This window comes from Mus pahari, chromosome 2, assembly GCF_900095145.1.
Source record: "Mus pahari chromosome 2, PAHARI_EIJ_v1.1, whole genome shotgun sequence".
Lineage (NCBI taxonomy): Eukaryota > Metazoa > Chordata > Mammalia > Rodentia > Muridae > Mus > Mus pahari.
The window spans coordinates 555,603-577,293 of NC_034591.1; the positions used below are offsets into that span (position 1 = coordinate 555,603).

Below are 21,691 nucleotides of genomic sequence, written 5' to 3' on the forward strand. Positions count from 1 at the left end.
GGCCCATTCAAGTCAAGGCTCTAACTGCATGCAGCTTCTAAAAGAAGCTACAGTAAGGTTTTAGCTGTACTGTTTGAAAGGAACATTTACCCAACCCACAGGTATGAAATGACAAAAGCGGGGCAGCAGCTAGGGATGACTGACCCTTAGGAAGTGGCTCTGTATATGAACCAGAGGGGCTGGGTACTAGGAGTAGCCTTTCCATGGAACCTAGCAGCTGCACTGACCCTGAAAGAAACATATATATGTTTGTATCCACAATACCACAGCACCTGTTGTTAATTGCAAAATACTGGCTTTTAATTCTACACAGCAAAGAGAGGTAACAGCAGTAGTGAGGTGGTCAGGCCACATCAGTTTCTACGTTGAGAGAAAATGGTTGGCAGGAGAACTCACATCATTTGGTGAGAACAGATGTCTGAGAAGGAACTTAGTATGGCTACTGTGGCCAAGCTGTGGAGGCAATGCAGTAAAATCTAAACATATTTAAAACACCCAATTCTTGTTTAAAAGAAGGGGCCTTTCTTCTCTTTTCAACATCAACATTATTTTTAGTTTAGAGGCTCTAGCATATTCTTATGAACGTATTGTTCATTGTTGGAATAAATACAGCACAAAGCCACTCAAACAAAGCCGCTGTGTGGTGCACAACACAATACTTCGCTTCTACTCTTGGAGAAAGCTTGCTTCTACCTCTATTGTAGGGGGTTATATGATGGCAATTATACCTAGAAGTTGACCAATTACTATTACAATAAAACTTGTGGGAAAAGCCTTCTACTCTCAGTCCCCTTACCCACTCTTCTGGACACGTGTGATACATGTCTGTCCAGTGAGCCTTCCTAGCTCCACTGACTTTCAAAGTCTTCCACTAACTCCTCACTTTCATGTATTACTTGATCTTGTTTTCTTAATAATTTGATGTGCTAGGCTCTTGTGTTAAGAAATATCAGCTTCATTTAATAGTGCCAGAATATAACAATCTAAACCTATTTCGTAGAACCAAAATGTATATAGTGGGTATACACACTTGTATACAGACCAACACACACACACACACACACACACACACACACACACACACACACACACACACACACTTGAAAGCTGCTTTTAAAGATTGGTTTTAAATAAACCATTTGAATTCTATTCTACCACCGATCATTTAAGAATATATAAATTATCTTTAAATTGTATAAATTGTATAAATTTACCATTTTATCACACAGTATATCTACTTCTTGCACTGGTTAAACAGAAGGGAATCAATTTAGTGCTTTAAAACACTAATCAATTGGTTATATGGATACCTCTGAACTGATTTTTTAGTATATTTCTAACACCTTTTCTCATTAATTTGATTGTGTCGCTTCTTTTGAATTTCACCATTTGGGACTAGAAACCTGGACCTGAGAGAAAACAATTCATGAACTTGTGTGTGTGTGTGTGTGTGTGTGTGTGTGTGTGTTTTAAAGAAATGCTTATGAGAGCTGAGTGTGGTGGTGCCTGAATCTCAGCTTATCAGTTTCAAGTCAGCCTGGATAAATTAGGAAGAAATTGTCATAAAAGTGCTTATGTGCTTTTATTATATTTTCTGGTATATGGTACAAAGAAAAGCACTTGCAATACCAGGATATGTGAGCATTTACCACCACTTAGTCAGGCTTTCCTTCCTTAGCATCGCACTTTTACAGGTCTGATGACTGGGCGGTGCTTTGGTGTTAGAGCTGCCTTGCTCTTGTCCACGTCAGCCTTGGTGGATAACACATACAGACTTACACAGACTGGCTTGCATCCTAAGCCCTGGATGTGACACAGTTGGGAGAGAAAACACCTAGGCTTTTCTTTCTCTTGGACACTGCGATTCTCGATGGAGCTCGGGCTTTGTTCCTTTCTGTTAGGTACTTCTGAGGTGACCATTGCTTCTTATATTATGTTTCCTAACATTCTTCCCAATTTTCCATCTTTCTGAATCAAAATCTTAATCAGACAATTCAACAGTTTTTAAATTTGCATTTGGCCAACAGAAATATTATGCACCCCATTTGCTAATCTTACTCTTCTTTGATCCTTATCATGTGCAAAAGTATTTTTTCCAAAGCTCACCACTAACCTCTTCTCAGCCTTGGCTTTTACCCCTCCTTCCAGAATAGAAACTTATTGTGGGCCTGGAATACTGACTCAGTTTTAATATGGTAAATGAAACACCACCTCTGGAGGAAGGCAACTAATTCAGGAAGAAGAGGAAATTTACATGGCTCAGGGACCTCCTGAAAGTTACAAGATTCACAAAGCTCTGTCCCCAAGGTTATAGCAGAAGTAACAGCTGTTGGGGAGAAAAGGCTTTCCAACCAGCTGAGCTGTCTCCAAGCTGTGAAGGAACTCCAGGAACATAGCTGTTAAGTCATGGCAAACTGGGGTGAACTTTCTCATGATACAGCTGCCTTTGAACCCTCCATGCTCCTATAAGCAATCCCAATAAAACCACTGGTTCACTAAGCTTGATTGGGTGAAACTGTTTCTTTCTTTTTTTTTTTTATGAGATGTTTTCTTCATTTACATTTCAAATCCTCTCCCCTTTCCTAGCTAGTTTCCTCTCCGAAAATCCCTTATGCCCCCTCCCCCAACCCACCCACTCCCACTTCCTGGTCCTGGCATTCCCCTATACTGGGGCATAGAATCTTTGCAAGACCAAGGGCCTCTCTTCCCATTGATGGCTGACTAGGCCATCCTCTGCTACATATGCAACTAGAGACACGAGCTCGGGGGTACTGGTTAGTTCATATTTTTGTTCCTCCTATAGGGCTGCAGACCCCTTCAGCTCCTTCAGTACTCTCTCTAGCTCCTTCACTAGGGACCCTGTGTTCCATCCAATAGATGACTGTGAGCATCCACTTCCATATTTGCCAGGCACTGGCATAGCCTCACAGGAGACAGCTATATCAGGGTCCTGTCAGCAAAATCTTGTTGGTATATGCAATAGTGTCTGGGTTTGGTGGTTGTTTATGGGATGGATCCTGGGTGGGGCATTCTCTGGTTGGTCCTTCCTTCAGTCTCAGCTCCAAACTTTGTCTCTGTAACTCCTTCCATGGGTATTTTGTTCCGCCTTCTAAGAAGGAAGGAAGTATCCACACTTTGGTCTTCCTTCTTCTTGAGTTTCATGTATATTGCAAATTGTATCTTGGGTATTCTAAGTTTCTGGGCTAATATCCACTTATCAGTGAGTGCATATCATGTGTGTTCTTTTGTGATTGGGTTACCTCACTTAGGATCTTTAGTCTGTCATAGACACCCTTTCTGGGCTGAACAGAGATCTGGTCATATACATGATACAACATGTAATACTAATTACAAATCTCCCGATAGTAACTCTAACCAAGAAAATAGAAGAAAGTGAAGATATCACCAGATGGAAACTTTCCCATGCTCATGTGGCAACAGGATTAACATAGTAAAAATGGCCGTCATAGCAAAAGCAATCTGCATACTCAAGGCAACCCCCATCAACATTCCATCATAATTACTCAAGGCAACCCCTATCAACATTCCATCATAATTCTTCACAGATCTTGTGAGAACAATTTCCAGCTTCATAGGGAAACACAAAAAACTCAGGATAGCCCAAACAATCCCAAATAATAAGAGAACTGCTGGAGGGATCACCATTCTTAACCTCAAATTGTACTACACAACTATAGTAATAAAAACAGCATGGCATTGGCACAAAACCAGGCACATTGACCAATGGAATCAAAGACCCACACATAAATCCTCATACCTACGAACACCTGATTTTGACAAAGAAAGCAGAAATACAGACTGGAAAAAAGACAGCATCTTCAATAAATGTAACAAACTATGTGAGTGAAGGTTTATAAAGCCAAATGAGATGGTTACAGAACAGATTACATGTTTCCTTGGGAGATGGGCTGTCTATTTGTATTCAATAGAAAGACAATATTAGACCAAAGTAGCCTATAATACTACATACCCAGGTACAGTTTGATGGACCAGTGTGTTTACTCGGGATCAGCTACAGAAGCATAGGTGATCTGTGTCACCAGAAAGGCCAGATAAGCATGGGTGATGACTGAAGAAAGCTGCACCTCTCAACTTCTACTGCACAAGTAACATGCAAGTCTCCCGTGGTGCCCTCAGTGGGAAATGTCTCTCTTGTGGTGCTGTTTGGGGAAGCTTAGCTGGAGTGCCCTTCTGGAGGAAGTATGTCCCTGGCTATAAGCTTTGAGAGTTTAAGGCCTTGTTCCACTCCTAGTTCATTGTCTTTGCTTCATGCTTGTTGACATGATGCAAACTCTGAGCTTGTTGCTTCAGCTGCCATGTCTGGTGCTGGCTGACATGGTATGCCATCACGGACACTTAAGTCTCTGGAAACCTAAGCACAAAGAAAACTTTTCCTCTCTTGTTTGCTCATGGTGCTTTATCACAGCAATAGAAAGTAACTAATACAAGTCCTTTCAAAATATTTTGCCCCAATACTTGCTTTACATTTCAAACCAGATCCTTGGACCATATTCTGTTTTAGAATAAACTAGTATGCATGCTAGACTAATTACATCTTGTAGCATAGCAATTTTCTAAGCAACTAGGAAACATGTTAGATTTAAAACAATGATACTGCACTGAACTTTTTAAAACTCCTTAGCCACTTAAGCCCACCTGAATCACTCACCTTGTTACACCCTCAGAGCCTCTCTCTCATCTGGATATTGTGCAGTAGTCTCAGATAGGGTGCACTCATATACTAGCATGTCGGCTACAGCATGGCTTGAGCAACCTAAGTATGCATCTCACAGTCCTCAGTCTATTAATACTCTGTCCAGTGCCTCTATAGCCAGGCTTGCTAGACTCCTTTCACCTGACCCTGATCTGAACACTGATCAGCACAGCCCCACTGCTCACTGCGCCAGCCCACACTGCAGCTCTCAATTTGTGGTTGTCGACTATGCCATGCTTTACAAAGCTACTTCACCCTGTCCCTTAACATGTTCCATAAGAACACTGACATGGTTTTCAGTATTCAGTTCACACAACAAATTTGTCACCCTCTCCTAGAGATGACTGACTCCATCTTTCCCCTCCCCTACAACCCATCACAAGAATAATACTCTCACAATATTTATGACTATTTAAAACATAAATGCATGGTATTTAAACCTTACATTCTAATACAAACAACACTTAAATAAAGAAGACAGCATTTAAAATAAATTACTAACTATTCTTAATATTTCTACTGAGCTTGAGGCAAGCACTTCTAGAATCCCACTGGACATCTTCAACCACTTATCCTGTGATTACCACACATTCAAATTGTGTATGTCAAGGACCATTCTTCTTCCTAGAAGGCATTTCCTTTATCTGAATTTGCTAACTCTGACTAATGGTATAATGGTCTAGCTTGTGACACAAAAGCTCAACTTCTTAAACACTGGTCTATCTGTCCTTAAAGCTACCCTTCTACAGTTACTAGTATCTGATAAAAATGCTTGATAATTTTATATCTCATTTAAATAATGTACTTCATGGCTTATTCTATTAAGAACAAGTAACATCCCAACTCCTCAGACATCATGAACCTCAAGGATGCACAGTACTCTCACATAATCCAAGCCCATAGGTTTCCCCACTGCCAGTCTCTCTCTCCAACTGATACTCTGATGCAAGCACTAATGCCTAGAACCTACCTTTGCGTCTGCAGAGAAGCTCACACTCAAATTCATAGTTCATCTTTCAGGAAGACCCTGTGATCTATTTCCCTCCACTCCTAGTTAGTTGTTCTCATGTTTACTTAACTATGTGTTATAGGCTAACAATATAGTCTGACAGCTTCTCCTGCTCACTGCCCTTCCTAAAGGCTCACATCATCTGTATTACGTGCTTTGCTCTGAAGCATAGGTTCAGCAAGTGAACTCTTGATCCTGATTTGCAAGACTTCAAACTAACTCAACTATCTAAAAAAGAAGAAATCTTGGATTATATTACTTTAAAGTAAAATGTATTCATTTTTTAAACACAGAAATTGCTACTGGGAAGAATGTAAAAAGGAATCCTTCAGAAATTCAGAAAATCTATTCTATCTCCTGAAATATGCTCTATGCCACTCAATCTAAGTGCCGTCTCATCTGCAAAATGGGATTACTAACATCACTTTGTATCCTGTCTATCCCAGAGCAGAGGTAATGTGTTTACAGAAGTCTCAGTATCTGAATCAAGTGAGTAGGTCTCTCAGGGCCTCACAGAGATGGCAGGGGCAAGCACAGGGCCTGCATGGGCCTATACACGCTGGGTTGTTTAGGCTGGGGTACAGTGGGAGCAGTGTGTCTCCCCTTTCTTTCTCTCCTACAGGGCTGCCTCACGGCCTTGTCTTAGAGTAGCTTCTGTTGGGGCGGGGTAGGTTTGCTCCTTTCTGAAAAGAATCTAAGAGGGAGGGGGCTGGGAAGAGTAGAGAGAAAAGAATCTGGAGTCAGTATGCATTATATGAGCGAAGAATCTATTTTCATGAAAAAAAAATTCTAAGAAAATGGAAAAAGAGAAGTTTTAATATTTAAATAAATATATAAAACATCAAAGTAGCATAAAATTGATTTCCTATTCATAACTGAAAGTTTCAGGGAAATTCATTTTTTTTTCTTACTACAGAGCATAAATTTCATCTTTCGAAGGACAGAAAAACAAGTTGGCTCACTCAAGGATGAAAAGGGCTTTTTGGGAAGGTTAAACATGACCTTCAGTTGTACCTTAGGCTAAAAAGTTTGTTAAAAGTGAAGATATGCTTGTGGTTTTGCCCTGTATAAACCCACTTCCGAGGCCAGGGTGAACATGGGGCCTGGCACTAGTAAAATTATTCCTCTTAAATGAAGATTATGAGAACTCTAACATTATCTTTTGATTGCCTGCAGGAAATATGTCGCACAGCTATGTAGAATTCCACTCACGTTCTTCTGGCTTCATTTCGGTTATCTTTTGTAACCAATTTTTCCATGTTTGGCAGTCACAAGGCTCATGTGCTTCACCAAGGCACTCCCTAAGAGACAAAACAGAGAAGCCATTGAAAATACTCCTCATCACTATGTGGATAAAAAACATGGATGGTAAACATGCATCCAATTTTAAAATTGAAAAAATTAAGGTACAAATATGATAGGAAGTATTTCAAGAGATTTTGAAAATGAGAGTCCAAAGAGAACTTAAAAACTGGAATCTTTGGGCACTGCTGATGGAAATGGTAATGTTGATGCAGCTGTCTGAGGAGCAGGTTGGTAGTTTTCTATAAAGTGAAGCAGAATTATCATCTAACAATAATTTCACGTTAGGTACAGTATTACTACTTGTTTCTTCACTGTAACAAAGCAACACTATGACAGAAGTACCTTAGGGAAGGGTAGGTTTAACTTTGGCATATGGTTTAAGCAGATATTCATCATCACAGTGGGGAAGGTATGGAGACTGGGGTCCCACCAGTTACAAAGAAACAACCTACTTCCTCAATCTGGGCCCACTTCAGAGAGGCTCTACAATGTCCCTAAATAGCGTGTCAGCTTGGGAACAAGTACTCGAACAAGTGACCTTCATTCTCTTAAGGGAAATAAGCCAGATAAAAAAAGATAAAAACTGCAGGATTTCACTGCCACTAAATGTAGAGTAGGCCAATTCACAGAGAAGTAAAACAAAGCAACAGTTATCAATGGTTGCTGGGGAGAAAAAGAGGGAGGAGAGCTGTGTCAGAGTCATAGGGTCTTTAGGGGTCACCAAAGTTTTGAAAAAAGGTAAGATTTAGTGAGAGTGGGTGTGTGATGCACCCTTTAGTCCTAGTACTGAGGCAGAGGTGGGGGCGGAGGTGGAGGCGGTGGCAGAGGCAGAGGCAGAGGCAGGCAGATGTCTGAGTTCAAGGCCAGNCTGGTCTACAGAATGAGATCCAGGACCACCAGGCTACACTGATAAACCCTCTCTTAAAAACAAACAGGTGAGAAGTGTTAGCTGCAGTTAGTGCAACTTAATAGGCACTCAAAATTGCTGGGTCATGTAAAACAGAAGTGCATGTGTTACGAGTGATCACATGCATACTCAGATCTGTGACAACTGCAAACTTTCACTACTCCTAGCACACAGACTCTCACCTCTATTAGCCCAGCAGTAAACAGTACATGCTATGGCCATGGATAGAAACAATGTTCCTATTTGCTGCTTGAGAATTCACGTGGGAATGCAGAATCTATATTTCTCACCATTCATTAAAAAAAATGCCTAGCTGTTAATTATATCTCAAGGAAGCAGGAAATAATAAATCCTAGGATATAAAAAAGTTATACATTTAAAGCAACTATAAGAAATGAGTGAAACTCATTATTATTAAACTAATAAATATAAATTAGTTCCATTAAGTTTTTTTTTCACCCCTGGAAATTAAATAGCACATTCACTATCTTCTAAAAGAATCAATAATAGTATGGGAGTAAAGTGAAAGAAAATCATGGAGGAAAACCCAATTCTTGCAAATAGAATCTTCAAACCAAACCAAACCAAACCCTTCTTCAAAAGGCTGTGACTGCTTACTGATACGCACAGAGAGCTCTCTAAGGCTGCGGCATTAGACAGAGACAGAAGTTCTTCCTTTCTAAGAGCCAAAGAACAAAGGCTGCTTCAGGAGCCAGCCCAGTCAGTGAGGTTTTATTCAGGGTGTGATGACAATTTGTCTATTTCATATGAATACTGAGAGTGGGTGTAAAATGAGACACCTGTAAGAAGCTACAGCAAGGACTGCAAAGCAGAGAGAGAGAGCCACAGTTGCTATTTAATGCTATCTTGAGCACTAAGTCCAAGAAAAGAGGTTTGACCACCTAAGTACTGTAACAATGGCTACTAGGTAGAGTAACTGAGTGATAATCTAGATTGCTAAATAGTCCTGCTAATATCGTAAGAATTTTTGTTCTTCTGAGATGTAGTTTTGCTGTATAACTGGCTGGTTTCAAACCTGTGATCCTCTTGTCTCAGACTCCTAAGTTTACAAGGAGGCACTACTATACCTTCTACCTAAAAACAGTTTTTAATCGGTGATGGCTGTCTGACATCTACTGAAAGTGTATCTCAAAGTGTCCATAGAACATGGTATAGAGGAGAATCTTGGCTAGAGGTATCAATGGAATGTCTAAGAAAGTGTATAGGTAAGAGGTTATAAAGAAAAACATGCTTGTCTAAAAGTCTTTGACCCTGGATGTTAAACTAACATCAACAAAACAAGAAATGTCTGTTTCTTGAAGATATGCTAATATGCACAACTGTGGGTAGAAATATAAAAATGGCTCCAAGGCTCTGAAAAAGAAAAACCTTCTACTTTCAAGCTTTACTACTTGATGAAAAAATTTCTTATCAAGAAGTAGAGCATTTAGAGGTCTGGTGGGGCAAGGAGTGGGAGTGAGGACATCCCCGTGGAGATGGGGGCGGGGAGGAGGTGTAGGATGGGGAATAGTCGGACAGTGGACAAGGAATTAAATGAGCATGCTGAGTGACATCCTTTGCAATATTAATTCATCATGAGTTCAACCTTACTCAGTACTTAGGAGGCACTAGAAGCTAAGCAAAATACAATATACTTAAAGGCAGTAGTCACATGCTCTTAACTAGGCTCATACTTTATGGTCACCTAAGAACTCATTTTGGGAGAACCTGAAGTCCAAGATGAAAAATCTAGAAAAGACTGTTTAGTAATCCTAAGAAGCCTTGGCTTAGAAAAGTTGTCAAAGGCTTGTAGTTTATGAAGACATGAAACTATAAGCTTTCTAACCTACAGTCAGCAATTTTGTTATTACAGAGAAAGAAATAGTCTCTGGAATCAACAGTGGGTTTTCAACTCCATTTCTGGTGCTTCTGAGCAGTACAACACTTAGTGTCTCTAAGACGGAGTTTACTTATGGATAACATGGATATGACAGTATGCAATCCACAGCATTGGGAAAATAATTCAAGTAAATAATATAATCACATTAAATAAGACTCAGTATGGTGGTAATATGTACACAACAGTTATGAATTATTTATTACACTTTCTTAAATTACTAAAAATAGTACCAAGTACACTATAATTTAAACACCTGATTCGAGGTTCAAAGTATCTGTAAAAACTGTCAGCAAAGTGTTAAGGTTGATTCCAGCCTCTTATACTAACCAGCAGAAGAGGTGTCCTTTGCCGCAGTCCACAGCAGGGGCTCTTAGCAATGGGAAGCTGAGTGTGTCAGACCCAGATGGATTTGACCCCTGCTTTGTCAGTCTGACTGCTCTTTCACAGCCTGCGGTAGGACACCATTTAATGGCAGGATTATTTTCAACAAAGGCCTGTTTAAAAATCATAATAAAAAACAAGAAATGATTTTTGCTGCAAATTCTAAAAGAGTGTTATTTCTACAGCAACTAAAAGCAAATAAAAGAAAAACACTAAAAACAGTACTGAAAAGTAATATAGATACTTCAGAATCAAAAATGTGGCTATTACCTTAAGTAATAGAATGATTTTCAAATCCTTTTTTTCTTTCATTTAAAAACCAGGTAAATGATAGTAAGGTAAAAATGCAATTGTCTGCATAAAAAATGTCTACCTTAAAAATGATTTGCTGTCAGGAGCCAACGACCTAATAATTAGAAGGTGATCTTCCTGAGATGGGTCCACCTTGGATTAAAATCTCTGATGGAGCTCTGGCAAGGCTCAGGAGAAATTCATTTTAGGAAAGACCCCTGCTATTAATCTGCTTTCCTGTTATTATCAAATATATATAACACTCACTAGGTATTAGCCCACCTTTTTGAGATCTATGCAGAACAATGAAGATCTTCTGTCTTATAGTGATGCTATATAGGCAATTAGATGATCTCTTAAATCTTAATGATGATCCTATAAGAATTCCTAAATTTATAGTAGTTATTAAGCTCTTTTAATAATAACCCTATTAAATCCTTTCTGATAGTCAAAATCACAATGAGAACTTTGCCAGTCTTTAGTGTCACAAGTTAATTACTTCCGAGATAGCAAACAGGAATCTATTACTCAGAGCACATTCCAAAAGGTTGTAAAACCATTAACCAAAGGTCACAAAAATGGAACTATGGTTTATTATAGGTGCTAGGACAGAAGATAAACTATTGACTGGGCTTATGTGTACAAAATTTCAGTAAAAACTTAGTTATGGCTTTTAATTTTTCAGGAACCTGTAGTGCTAGTGACAGATGATGAATGTTTAGCCAGATAATTACTCTTAATGCATATGCACGTAAACATTCTTTGTTGTAAACTTCTAATTTCATGTATGATTTATGACTTGAATTTATGTGTAATCTTGGGATGAACTTTTTACCATGTGCTCATGTATTCTGAAAGATGTGTAAGTACTAAGGACAGAGAGAGGAGAGCATAGCTCTCTTTATCCTCCTTCCTTTAGCATTCTCCTTGTCCCACTTTTTTTCATTCCGTTTATCCCCTTTTCTTAGATACTGTCTCCCTTTTCTTAGAGAACTTCCATAGTAAACTTTTCAGAGAGAACTTAGAAATTAAAGCTAAACTCACTTTTGCCTAAGTGTCCTTTAACCCTCAGAATGAGCAAGAGCGTTTTTAAGATCCTTTAGAAGTTATCAACAGCATTTAATACAGTCAGAGAGCTAAAATGTCCAGAGACTAGCAGTCTTTAAAGTTACACTGGAGTGCAACTCTTATCTCCTTTCAACCTACTCCAGTCCAGGAGGCTCGGGGCAGTTTGCCAACATTTTGTGTTATTTTTTTGATTAACCGTAAGCAGAAACTTATATATGATTATGTTATATTTTAATACTAAATTTCTAAATGTTAACTTGACAATATTATAAAAAATTATTATAATACTGCTTATACCAAAGACATTTTTAAGATTATGCAATAGTATTTAGAGTAGGAGAAATCTACACAAAGCAACTGAAATAAAAGCTTTAAGTTACATAATATTTTCATGTTTCTTATTAACTACTAAATGAAAACAGAGAATAGAGGACAAAAATTATAATTTATTATACTAAGCTATTAATTGGAATAAAAATGATTAATTTTCAAGTTAAAATTTTGTTTGTAAATATTCCTCTCAGGAGTATGAAATATTGTTAGGGAAAGAGTAGTTTCCATGAAAATATGTACTTTGAAATTCATTTTCATCAATCAGTTATAAAAAAGGGACAACAGCTTTCTTTGAGGGGGGTGGTTGTTTCACTTTGCCTTTTATACACACAAAATGCTGGTTTGGCTCAACGTTTGACTTATCACCATTCCTATATACATTTAGAAATAAAACACAGGCTCAATACACTGTACCATACCTTAATATCAAACTGTAGGTATCGTTTGTCCATCTCCTTAGAAACTACACTTTCTATGACATCTACAGGCACAAGTTGAAAGCATTCATATGCAGGGCAGAAAATGTTATGGGCTTCACCTTCTTGAATTTTCAAATTTAAAAACCTATTAAAATGTCAATTGACAGAAAAAAGGAAGAGGATGTAAGTTATTCATTCATACTAAGAATGTTTTCTTCTTAAATATTTTCTATGAGAGTATAATTAAAATAACACTGAGAGCTATATGGTGCAATGGTATTCACCAAGACCTGGGCTTACTCTTCTTCTCTTACACTGCCAGACACTGCATATGGTGTTGTAATTGTTATGTAATATAGTCTATGGACAAGTAAGAAACAAACTTTTTACATCTGTATTTAAATGCATTTTTTTTCCCTGAGACAAGGTCTTATGTACTTAGGAGGGTCTTGAACTTGCTATATAACTGAGAGTGTCCTAGAACTTCTGGTCTTCTTGCCTCACTTCATATATGCTGTTGGGATTATGGGTATGTGCTAAGCCGGCCAGGTTTAAATGATACTAAGGTTGGAACTCATGCATGCTAGCCAAGCTTTCTACTGAGATATATTCCTAGCTATGGATTATACAGTATTTAGCAATTCTAGAGAAACAAATGGAAAGCAAGTAACTAAATTATAATTGCCTGGTATCATGATCAACAATGTTGATTTCTCTATCATCTTCTTCCTTTGTGCTGTTTATTAATTTCACTCTACTTAGGAACAGAGGAAAAAAACAAGGGAGACTTAGACTCTATTAGACATGAGGCTTAAGCCTTACTATTAGGAAGAATGTCTTTGTGTGGGTAGAAAGAATAAGTTCCTTCTAAGTCATTGGCACAGATGCCTCAAAGCATCTGGCTACAGTGACAATACAGAGGGAATGGTAAAAGGGAAACAGATGGGGTTTTCAAGCAAATGCCATTACTTGTTAAGCGATCAGTCTCCTGCAGACTGCTATTAATTTTAAAATATTTTTTTAATTCAATATATCAACTATTCAATTTGTTTTACTAGTGTCTGGTTTGACAAGAGCTGTCACAGGTCAGGTGGAGAATGCTAAGTAGATGGTATAATATCAAGGAAAACAATAAGAACAGAATTTAAACCTTACTAAACCCCCTTTCTGGCTAGGGGAAAGATCTATGATACTAGTTATATGAGGAAGGTCATTAAAGGTTAAAAAAAAAATCCAAGGAATTCACAGGGAAGGTCAATTTTCACATCAGAACCAAGTCCAACAACCACCAATGGTAAAACCTAACTAACAGTCCTTCAGATAATATAGTTAAGACTTTAAAACTAAATACCCAGAGAAGATTTTCTGCTCAAGAATTGTGCCAAAAATTGCTTTAGTTTGTGAGTTTGCCTCTTGTGAATTAACTGACTTGTATTAGCTATGCTGACTTGATCCCATTAGATTTAAAAGTCTAGTCTATGTTTAAAATCTAAAACAAACAGGTATACCTATTTATTTTGACTTTTTGAAAAGCATTTCTTTCCCTCAAAGTGAAGTCTTGCTTCATATTGTTTGAGAAAACATAAAAAGTACACCAAATGAAACCAGTACACAGATCAGTCTGTTGTATACATATTCAGGGGTGAGGGAAGGTGAAGAGAGGAGGATGGAAGGCAGAAAGATGTGCAGGTACATGTAAGAGTGTGTGTGTGTGATAGTCAAAATGGCCATTCAGCCAAAAGCAATCTACAGATTCAATGCAATCCCCATCAAAATTCCAACCCAATTCTTCACAGAGTTAGAAAGGGCGATTTGCAAATTCATCTGGAATAATAAAAAACCTAGGATAGCAAAAACCATTCTCAACAATAAAAGAACCTCTGGTGGAATCACCANGCCTGACCNTAAGCTGTACTACAGAGCAACTGTGATAAAAACTGCATGGTACTGGTACAGCAACAGACAAGTAGATCAATGGAATAGAATTGAAGATCCAGAAATGAATCCACACACCTATGGTCACTTGATTTTTGACAAGGGGGCTAAAACCATCTAGTGGAAAAAAGACAGCATTTTCAACAAATGGTGTTGGTACAACTGGCAGCTACCATGTAGAAGAATGAGAATTGATCAATTCTTATCTCCTTGTACAAAGCTCAAGTCTAAGTGGATCAAAGACCTCCACATAAAACCAGAGACACTGAAGTTGATAGAGGAGAAAGTGGGGAAAAACCTCGAAGATATGGGCACAGGGAAAAAATTTCTCAACAGAACATCAATGGCTTGTGCTGTAAAATCAAGAATTGACAAATGGGACCTCATAAAATTGCAAAGCTTCTGTAAGGTAAAAGACACTGTCAACAAGACAAAAAGGACACCAACAGATTGGGAAAGGATTATTACCAATCCTAAATCTGATAGAGGACTAATATCCAATATATACAAAGAGCTCAAGAAGCTGGACTCCAGAAATTCAAAAAACCCCATTAAAAATGGGGTACAGAGCTAAATAAAGAATTCTCAACTGAGGAATATCGAATGGCTGAGAAACACCTGAAAAAATGTTCAACATCCTTAGTCATCAGGGAAATGCAAATCAAAACAACCCTGAGATTCCATCTCACACCAGTCAGAATGTCTAAGATTAAAAATTCAGGTGACAGCAGATGCTGGCAAGGTTGTGGAGAAAGAGGAACACTCCTCCATTGCTGGTGGGATTGCAAGCTTGTACAACCACTCTGGAAATCAGTCTGGCGGTTCCTTAGAAAATTGGACATAGTACTACTGGAGGACCCAGCAATACCTCTTCTGGGCATATACCCAGAAGATCTTCCAACTGGTAATAAGGACACATGCTCCACTATGTTCATAGCAGCTTTATTTATAATAGCCAGAAGCTGGAAAGAACCCAGATGTCCCTCAATAGAGCAATGGATACAGAAACTGTGGTACATTGACACAATGGAGTACTACTCAGCTATTAAAAACAATGAATTTATGAAATTCTTGGGCAAATGGATGTATCTGGAGGATATCATCCTTAGTGAGGTAACCCAATTACAAAAGAAGTCACTAGATATGCACTCACTGATAAGCGGATATTAGCCCAGAAACTTAGAATACCCAAGATACATTATGCAAAACACAAGAAAACCAAGAAGGATGACCATTGTGTGGATGCTTCATTCCTCCTTAGAACAAGGAACAAAATACTCATGAAAGGATATAGGTACAGAGACAAAATTTAGAGCTAAGATGAAAGGATGGACTATCCAGAGACTACCCCATTTGGGAATCCATTCCATCATCAGCCACCAAACCTAGATAGTAATGCACATGCCAGCAAGATTCTGCTGAAGGGACCCTGATATAGCGGCCACTTGTGAGGCTATGCCAGTGCCTGGCAAACACCGAAGTGGATGCCCACAGCCAGCTATTGGATGGAACACAGGGTTCCCAATGGAGGATTTAGAGAAAGTACCCAAGGACCTGAAGGGGGCTGCAACCCTGTAGGTGGAACAACAATATGAACTAACCAGTACCCCCTGAGCTTGTGTCTCTAGTTGCATATGTAGCAGAAGATGGCCTAATCGGCCATCACTGGGAAGAGAGGCCCCTTGGTCTTGCAAACTTTATATGACCCAGCACAGGGGAAGGCCTGGGTCAAGTAGTGGGAGTGGGTGGGTAGGGGAGCAGGGGCGGGGGGGGGGTATAGGGAACTTTTGGGATAGCATTTTAAATGTAAATAAAGAAAATAATAATAATAAAAAATTTTTTAAAAAAAAGTGTGTGCGTGTGTGTCTGTGTGTGTGTGTGTGTGCGCGCGCGCATGCGCACACGTGCAAGCATGCCAGATGACATGAGGTGTTATCCTAGAAACAGTATCCTTTCAGGATAGTGCCTCTGAGGTAGAGCCTCTCACTGCCATGGAGCTAGAGTGCTAGTTTTTAAGAATGAGGCTAGACTGGCTGGACAAGGAGCTCCAGGGTTCAGACGATTCTGCCTCTAACAATGGGTCTATAAGTGCTTGCTAGTATGTGTGTTCTAGGACATGAGCTTGGTTTCCAGTGCTTGGGCAACCACTTTACCCACTCTGGACCCTAATGAGTAAATTTGGGAAGGTAATAGAGACACTTATTATCTTGATTGTTGTGATAGTTCCATGGTATACACATGTCTCAATTTATGAAGTAATTTATTTTAAATGTATAGGTAGATATATAACAATTGCATTACAGTAAAACTGTAAATAAAACAATACAAAAAACAAATACAGCAAATCACCAAGTCTTTGCTACCTCATTCATGCAATGCTTCCCACATCCCTACACTTGGAACCCAATACTCCATGAAAAAATTAGTATTAGAGACTTGCTTAAGATACTTATGACATATTTTGCTTAAATCATTAAATAAAAGTCCCCAGAGACAGTAAGATACTATACTATTCACTTATACTAATCTGCATTTGTTTCAAAAACTGTCTCACAAAGTTCAAGGTAAGACAAGAGAATATATAAATCTAAGACAGATTATAAAGACGAAATGAGAGAAAAGCATGAGAAGAAAAATTTCTACTGTAACACGCACCCAATCTCTAGTGTAAGCATTTGACTTTAACAGAAAAGAATTTCATTATCTGTAGTTCTTACTTCTGCTTGCTTTAAAAAATTTAGAGACCACCAATGCTTAAAATTCTTGCGATATAAGATAGAAACTGATTATTGTTATTTAGGTGTACACCTGAAATTTATATTATATGTAATATAAAAGAAAATACTAATACAATTATTTAGTTATACTTCCCTTGATGTCAAAAAGGAAAGACAAAAATATTCCTTCTTTGTGAAACAGTACATTTCAGTGTAACTCAAAAACCAATACAAATAATCAGCATCATTAAACACTGAAGACCATTTCATTACCAAATTCAAAGTGCTATCAATTAGTAAGAGATGAACAAGCTGTTCATGTACTCACGCCTCCCAACAGCCTCTACAAAAATCATGTCCACAGGGCATATCCACTGGATCTTCAAATACAGAAATACTGCACATACATATGTCACACTGGAGATGGACAAGAAAAATGACTTAACAGGGTCATACTCTGAAGAGAAGCAATACATTAATTTTGTTCAATAGTTCAAAGACAAAAATATTACAGTAATTATAAATCTTAAAAATTCAAAAGTTTCAAAGCTACAAGGTTGACTGTCTTTTTATATTTTTCATTTAACTAAGTTTACCTATTAATCAGCATTGAGCACTAGGAAAGGAAAGTATAAGAAATAAAGCATTAGCATCTATTCAGGTCAAGATCACATGGCATGCTACAAAGTAACCATTTCAGCACAGTATCTTTCATTCTATGCTTACTGTGGAAAGTACCCAGGAACAGAGAAACTTTGTGTTTGAACACAACAATTCAGGATTTTAAGAGTGGCACCTTGGGTTGGTGATGTGGCTCATGCAGGGTTGATCACCTGAGTTCAAGTACCAGCATCTCTTAACTCAATGCCCCCCTCAACCCCTAACACACACACACACACACACACACACACACACACACACACACACACACACAAGGTAAAGTGTTCAAGCAAAAATAAGTCTGATATAAAACCATGGTATCTTAACATGATTTAGGGGAAGCAAACTTTGTTACAAATGTGAATTACAGAAATAGCATTTTGCCTTCCCAAATGGTTCCTACAGTAGACAAAGAGAAGCTTTCTTATTTATTGCAAATTTCAAGTGGCTAAAGCAGTCTAATGCATCATAATCTCCTTCACAGCACAGCAGCAGGGTGCTGCTTGTTTATTGCATACAAGGGCAGGACTGATTGATGCCTGTTAAAGGAGAAGCATTTATTAAGAAAATGTATTGAATGAACTCAGAACCTTTGCTAGAACACGCATATGATCATCACAATATATTATAAACGCTTTACAATATTGCCATTCAGTAAATTACTTTAAAAATTTCATTTTAGATTAAGATATATACTATAAACTAAGTTTTAGTATTTCATTATGCTTTATTTAAATACATTGAATATTTTTAGGTAAAAATGTAGTATATGTTTTTTCCAAACCGTTTTGAAGTGAGAAAATAGTTTGCTTTTCAACCTATAATACAGAGATCACAAAATCATCCTATAGTAGAAAGAACTTACAAAGGCAAAAAAATAACCAAACCTTCAAAACAAGGTAGGGAATTCAGTTACAGTAATACAACCAACCACTCTACAGGACAGTACCGCATGGTTTAAAAGGTGAAAGACTAAAAGCTATGGGAAGTATACTAAGCCATACCAAACTGGTATCTAAATCCCCAGGAGACAGACTGATTTCATCTGGGGAGGTGACAGAGGATCTTGTAGTCCTTGGAGTTCTCGGGGAAGGCAGCGTGTCCCAGGCATTGTACCCACTCGGTGGTGGGGTTGGCATCTGCACCCCTGACCGCTGGCAGCAGTTCTCCGGATTGGACATCCAAGCTTCAAGCAACTTCTCCCTGTCCCAATCTTTAGGAAATCCAAAACAGATATCTATGAAAACCCAGAAATTACACTGTTTGAAACGTACAAAAAACCGAAACAGTATAAATGAAAAGTTAAAAATCATAGAATTTATTCTATATAATAGTATTTATGAAGGCATGTCTTGGTAGACCAAAGTCAGTAATATTTTAAAACGGATTTAAACTACAATTACTAATACCATATGTTAAGAATGTTATCAGAATTCCTAGTAATTTCTACTATTATTTTAAGTAGATGTTTTACTTAGAATTTACTAATTTTTTGGTAGAGGTTTAATTTAGCCAAATTTCTCTTTTAGAACATAATTTTTCAATGGCCTCCACGTGGTCTTTAGTTGTAAAATGGTTACATACTCCTAAAGGTCATTTGGTAAAGGGTCTGAAAGTAGGACTTCCAAAATAATTGTGTTATAAATAAAATTTTAGTGAATTAACTTAGCTTAAATATGGATTAATTTAGAACAGATAATCTTCCTTATGTGAATATTTATAAAATGGTCAAGTGAAAACGTTATTATAAAGTCTAGAGTCATAAAAATAAAAAAAAAATCTAACAAGCTAAAATATTCAAAAATTTTGCTTGGGGTTTTATATATATATATTTAAAACATTTATTATATACATTAATTTATTTTTCCTAATAATGTTTTCAGTTTTTATTTAAATTGAAGAAAGTAAGACCCAGGGAAGTTATTTAACTTACCCAAGCTCAGAAAGAGGCTTGAAATCTTTTTTGGGGTTCCAAGAGTGTGTTCTCTCTCCCCATCACCACACACTGTCAAGTATACTAAAAGTGCCCCTCCCCTCAAATGTAAAAGAGAACGACACAATCTAGTCATACCACGATTCACAAGAACCAATGTTAGCCCACTATTGCAATACCTGGACAGTCATGTTTGTTTTAACACTAACTGCAACAGCTAATGGACTCAAGCTAGGTACTGATCAGCAGATGAAGATAAAGAAAACACACACACACACACCACACTAACATAATTTTAAAAGTTCTATTAGAAGCTATGTAGAATTTATTAAAAGGTTATGGCCTTTTTTCCTACTGTTCTGCTTCTACTTCCTTTTTCTTATGCCCAGCATACCAGAAAATACTGTCTATAATTTCTGTCATTTCCTTAGTATATACAGAACCCCACATACAGTAACTATCTCTCTTTTCTTCATTTTAGTAGTATGAAACGGCATTTTAAAAAGTTACCTGCTTTTTAAAATGCTCTCCAAGCAATCTGATTTAGATTTCAGGAAAAGAGATATGTTTTATCAGTAGTGGTTCATTAATATTTAATCACAGATGATAATGGTCCATTCACATTCAATGCAAGATAATTGCATAAGAATACTGAATAGAAACATTCAGTCTACTAGACAAAGAGTACACTGCAAATCAAGCTAATCTGGCACTGGTAAAACTATGTATTGTATAATAAGGCCAAACTCAGTGAAGTATTAGAAAACAAACAGGCTGACATATACCACAAGACCAGCTAGATAACTTACTCTTGGAACAGGAAAGTGGTAGAGAACTAAGAAAGGTCACTTATAACACCAGCATGTTCAAAGAGAATAACAAGTACTTACATTTCTAAGACTGAGAAAAGTACAACACAATGAAAACTGATTCTTGACTTTTAAAAGAAAGCGTAAATAGGGATTGTTGGTAGAGTGAAAAGACAACTTGAGAACAAGAGACAACCTTTAGTGGATATATAATTAAACACCACCCTATTCCCCAACTGCCAGCCAGTAAAATAGACTAGTGAGCCAAAAACACAGGTCTCAAAACAATCAAAAGGTCAACACAAATTTTTTAACTGTTGAACATCTTTAGCCACTGGTATTCAATCTCATTCTATTCAGAATGACTAAAGAATAAAGCAATAATGAATGCTAGTGAGAAGGATGTGGGAATTGGAAATCATCACTCACTGACAGCTGGGCTGTTCAATGGTACAGCCATTATGCAAATCAGTATGCACATTTCTCAAAAACTGGAAATAAAATCACCACATCTGACGCAGCTTCTCGGCACATATCCAAAGGGTTCTACAGACCACGGAGATACCTGCCTATCTATGTACTCTAGTCACAAAATAAGGAAATGGAACCAGCTTACATATATATGAACTAATGAAGAGATAATAAAAATGTGGCACATACACACACTTTGCAGATTTTACTTATCTGCAAATTAAATTAAAAAACTAAATTATAAACTTTTCAGGGAATTGGTAAACCTATAAATTACTATACTGAAGTAATCCAGATTTAGAAAGACAAACACTGCATGTTCTCTCATACATAGGTCCTAATCTCTAATTTATATATAAATTAGATATATAAATAATATGGGTATGACATGAAATAGAAAGGGAGTGAGATGGAAAAAGCTAATGAAAACAAGGGAGGGTCTTAGAACACAGAGCTATGGGGACTATTGGGACTACAATGGTTATGGGTGGCAGGAGAAAGAGAGGAGAGGGAGGGAGGAGGATCGACAGAAAGGAATTATGAATGAGAGTGTCATAAATGGGGCTGGAGAGATGGCTCAGTGGTCAAGAGCACTGACTGCTCTTCCAGAGGTTCTGAGTTCAATTCCCAGCAACCACATGGTGGCTCACAACCAGCTGTAATGGGATCTGATGCCCTCTCCTCATGTGTCTGAAGACAGCTACAGTGTACTCCTATATATAAAATAAATAAATAATTCTTTAAAAAGTATCATAATAAAACCTCTTACTCTGTAAGCTAACATAAAAGCGAAGCAAGAAATCTACATACATGTGGTC

The 21,691-nt window shown here is 37.7% G+C and overlaps 1 protein-coding gene across 6 annotated transcripts in view; it reads right to left on the reverse strand.

Annotated features, from left to right (window-relative positions):
- The window catches only part of Ankib1 (ankyrin repeat and IBR domain containing 1), a 93,112-nt gene that overhangs the window by 20,078 nt on the left and 51,343 nt on the right, over window positions 1-21,691 (reverse strand). For all 6 annotated transcript variants that reach the window (XM_021190256.2, XM_029535608.1, XM_029535604.1 and 3 more), the window contains 5 exons: window positions 18,665-18,873; window positions 17,329-17,417; window positions 12,349-12,493; window positions 10,184-10,350; window positions 6,957-7,045 (listed from right to left, as the gene is read on the reverse strand). In XM_021190256.2, the coding sequence (XP_021045915.1) occupies window positions 6,957-7,045; window positions 10,184-10,350; window positions 12,349-12,493; window positions 17,329-17,417; window positions 18,665-18,873 (699 nt within the window). The remainder of the gene's footprint in view (window positions 1-6,956; window positions 7,046-10,183; window positions 10,351-12,348; window positions 12,494-17,328; window positions 17,418-18,664; window positions 18,874-21,691) is intronic.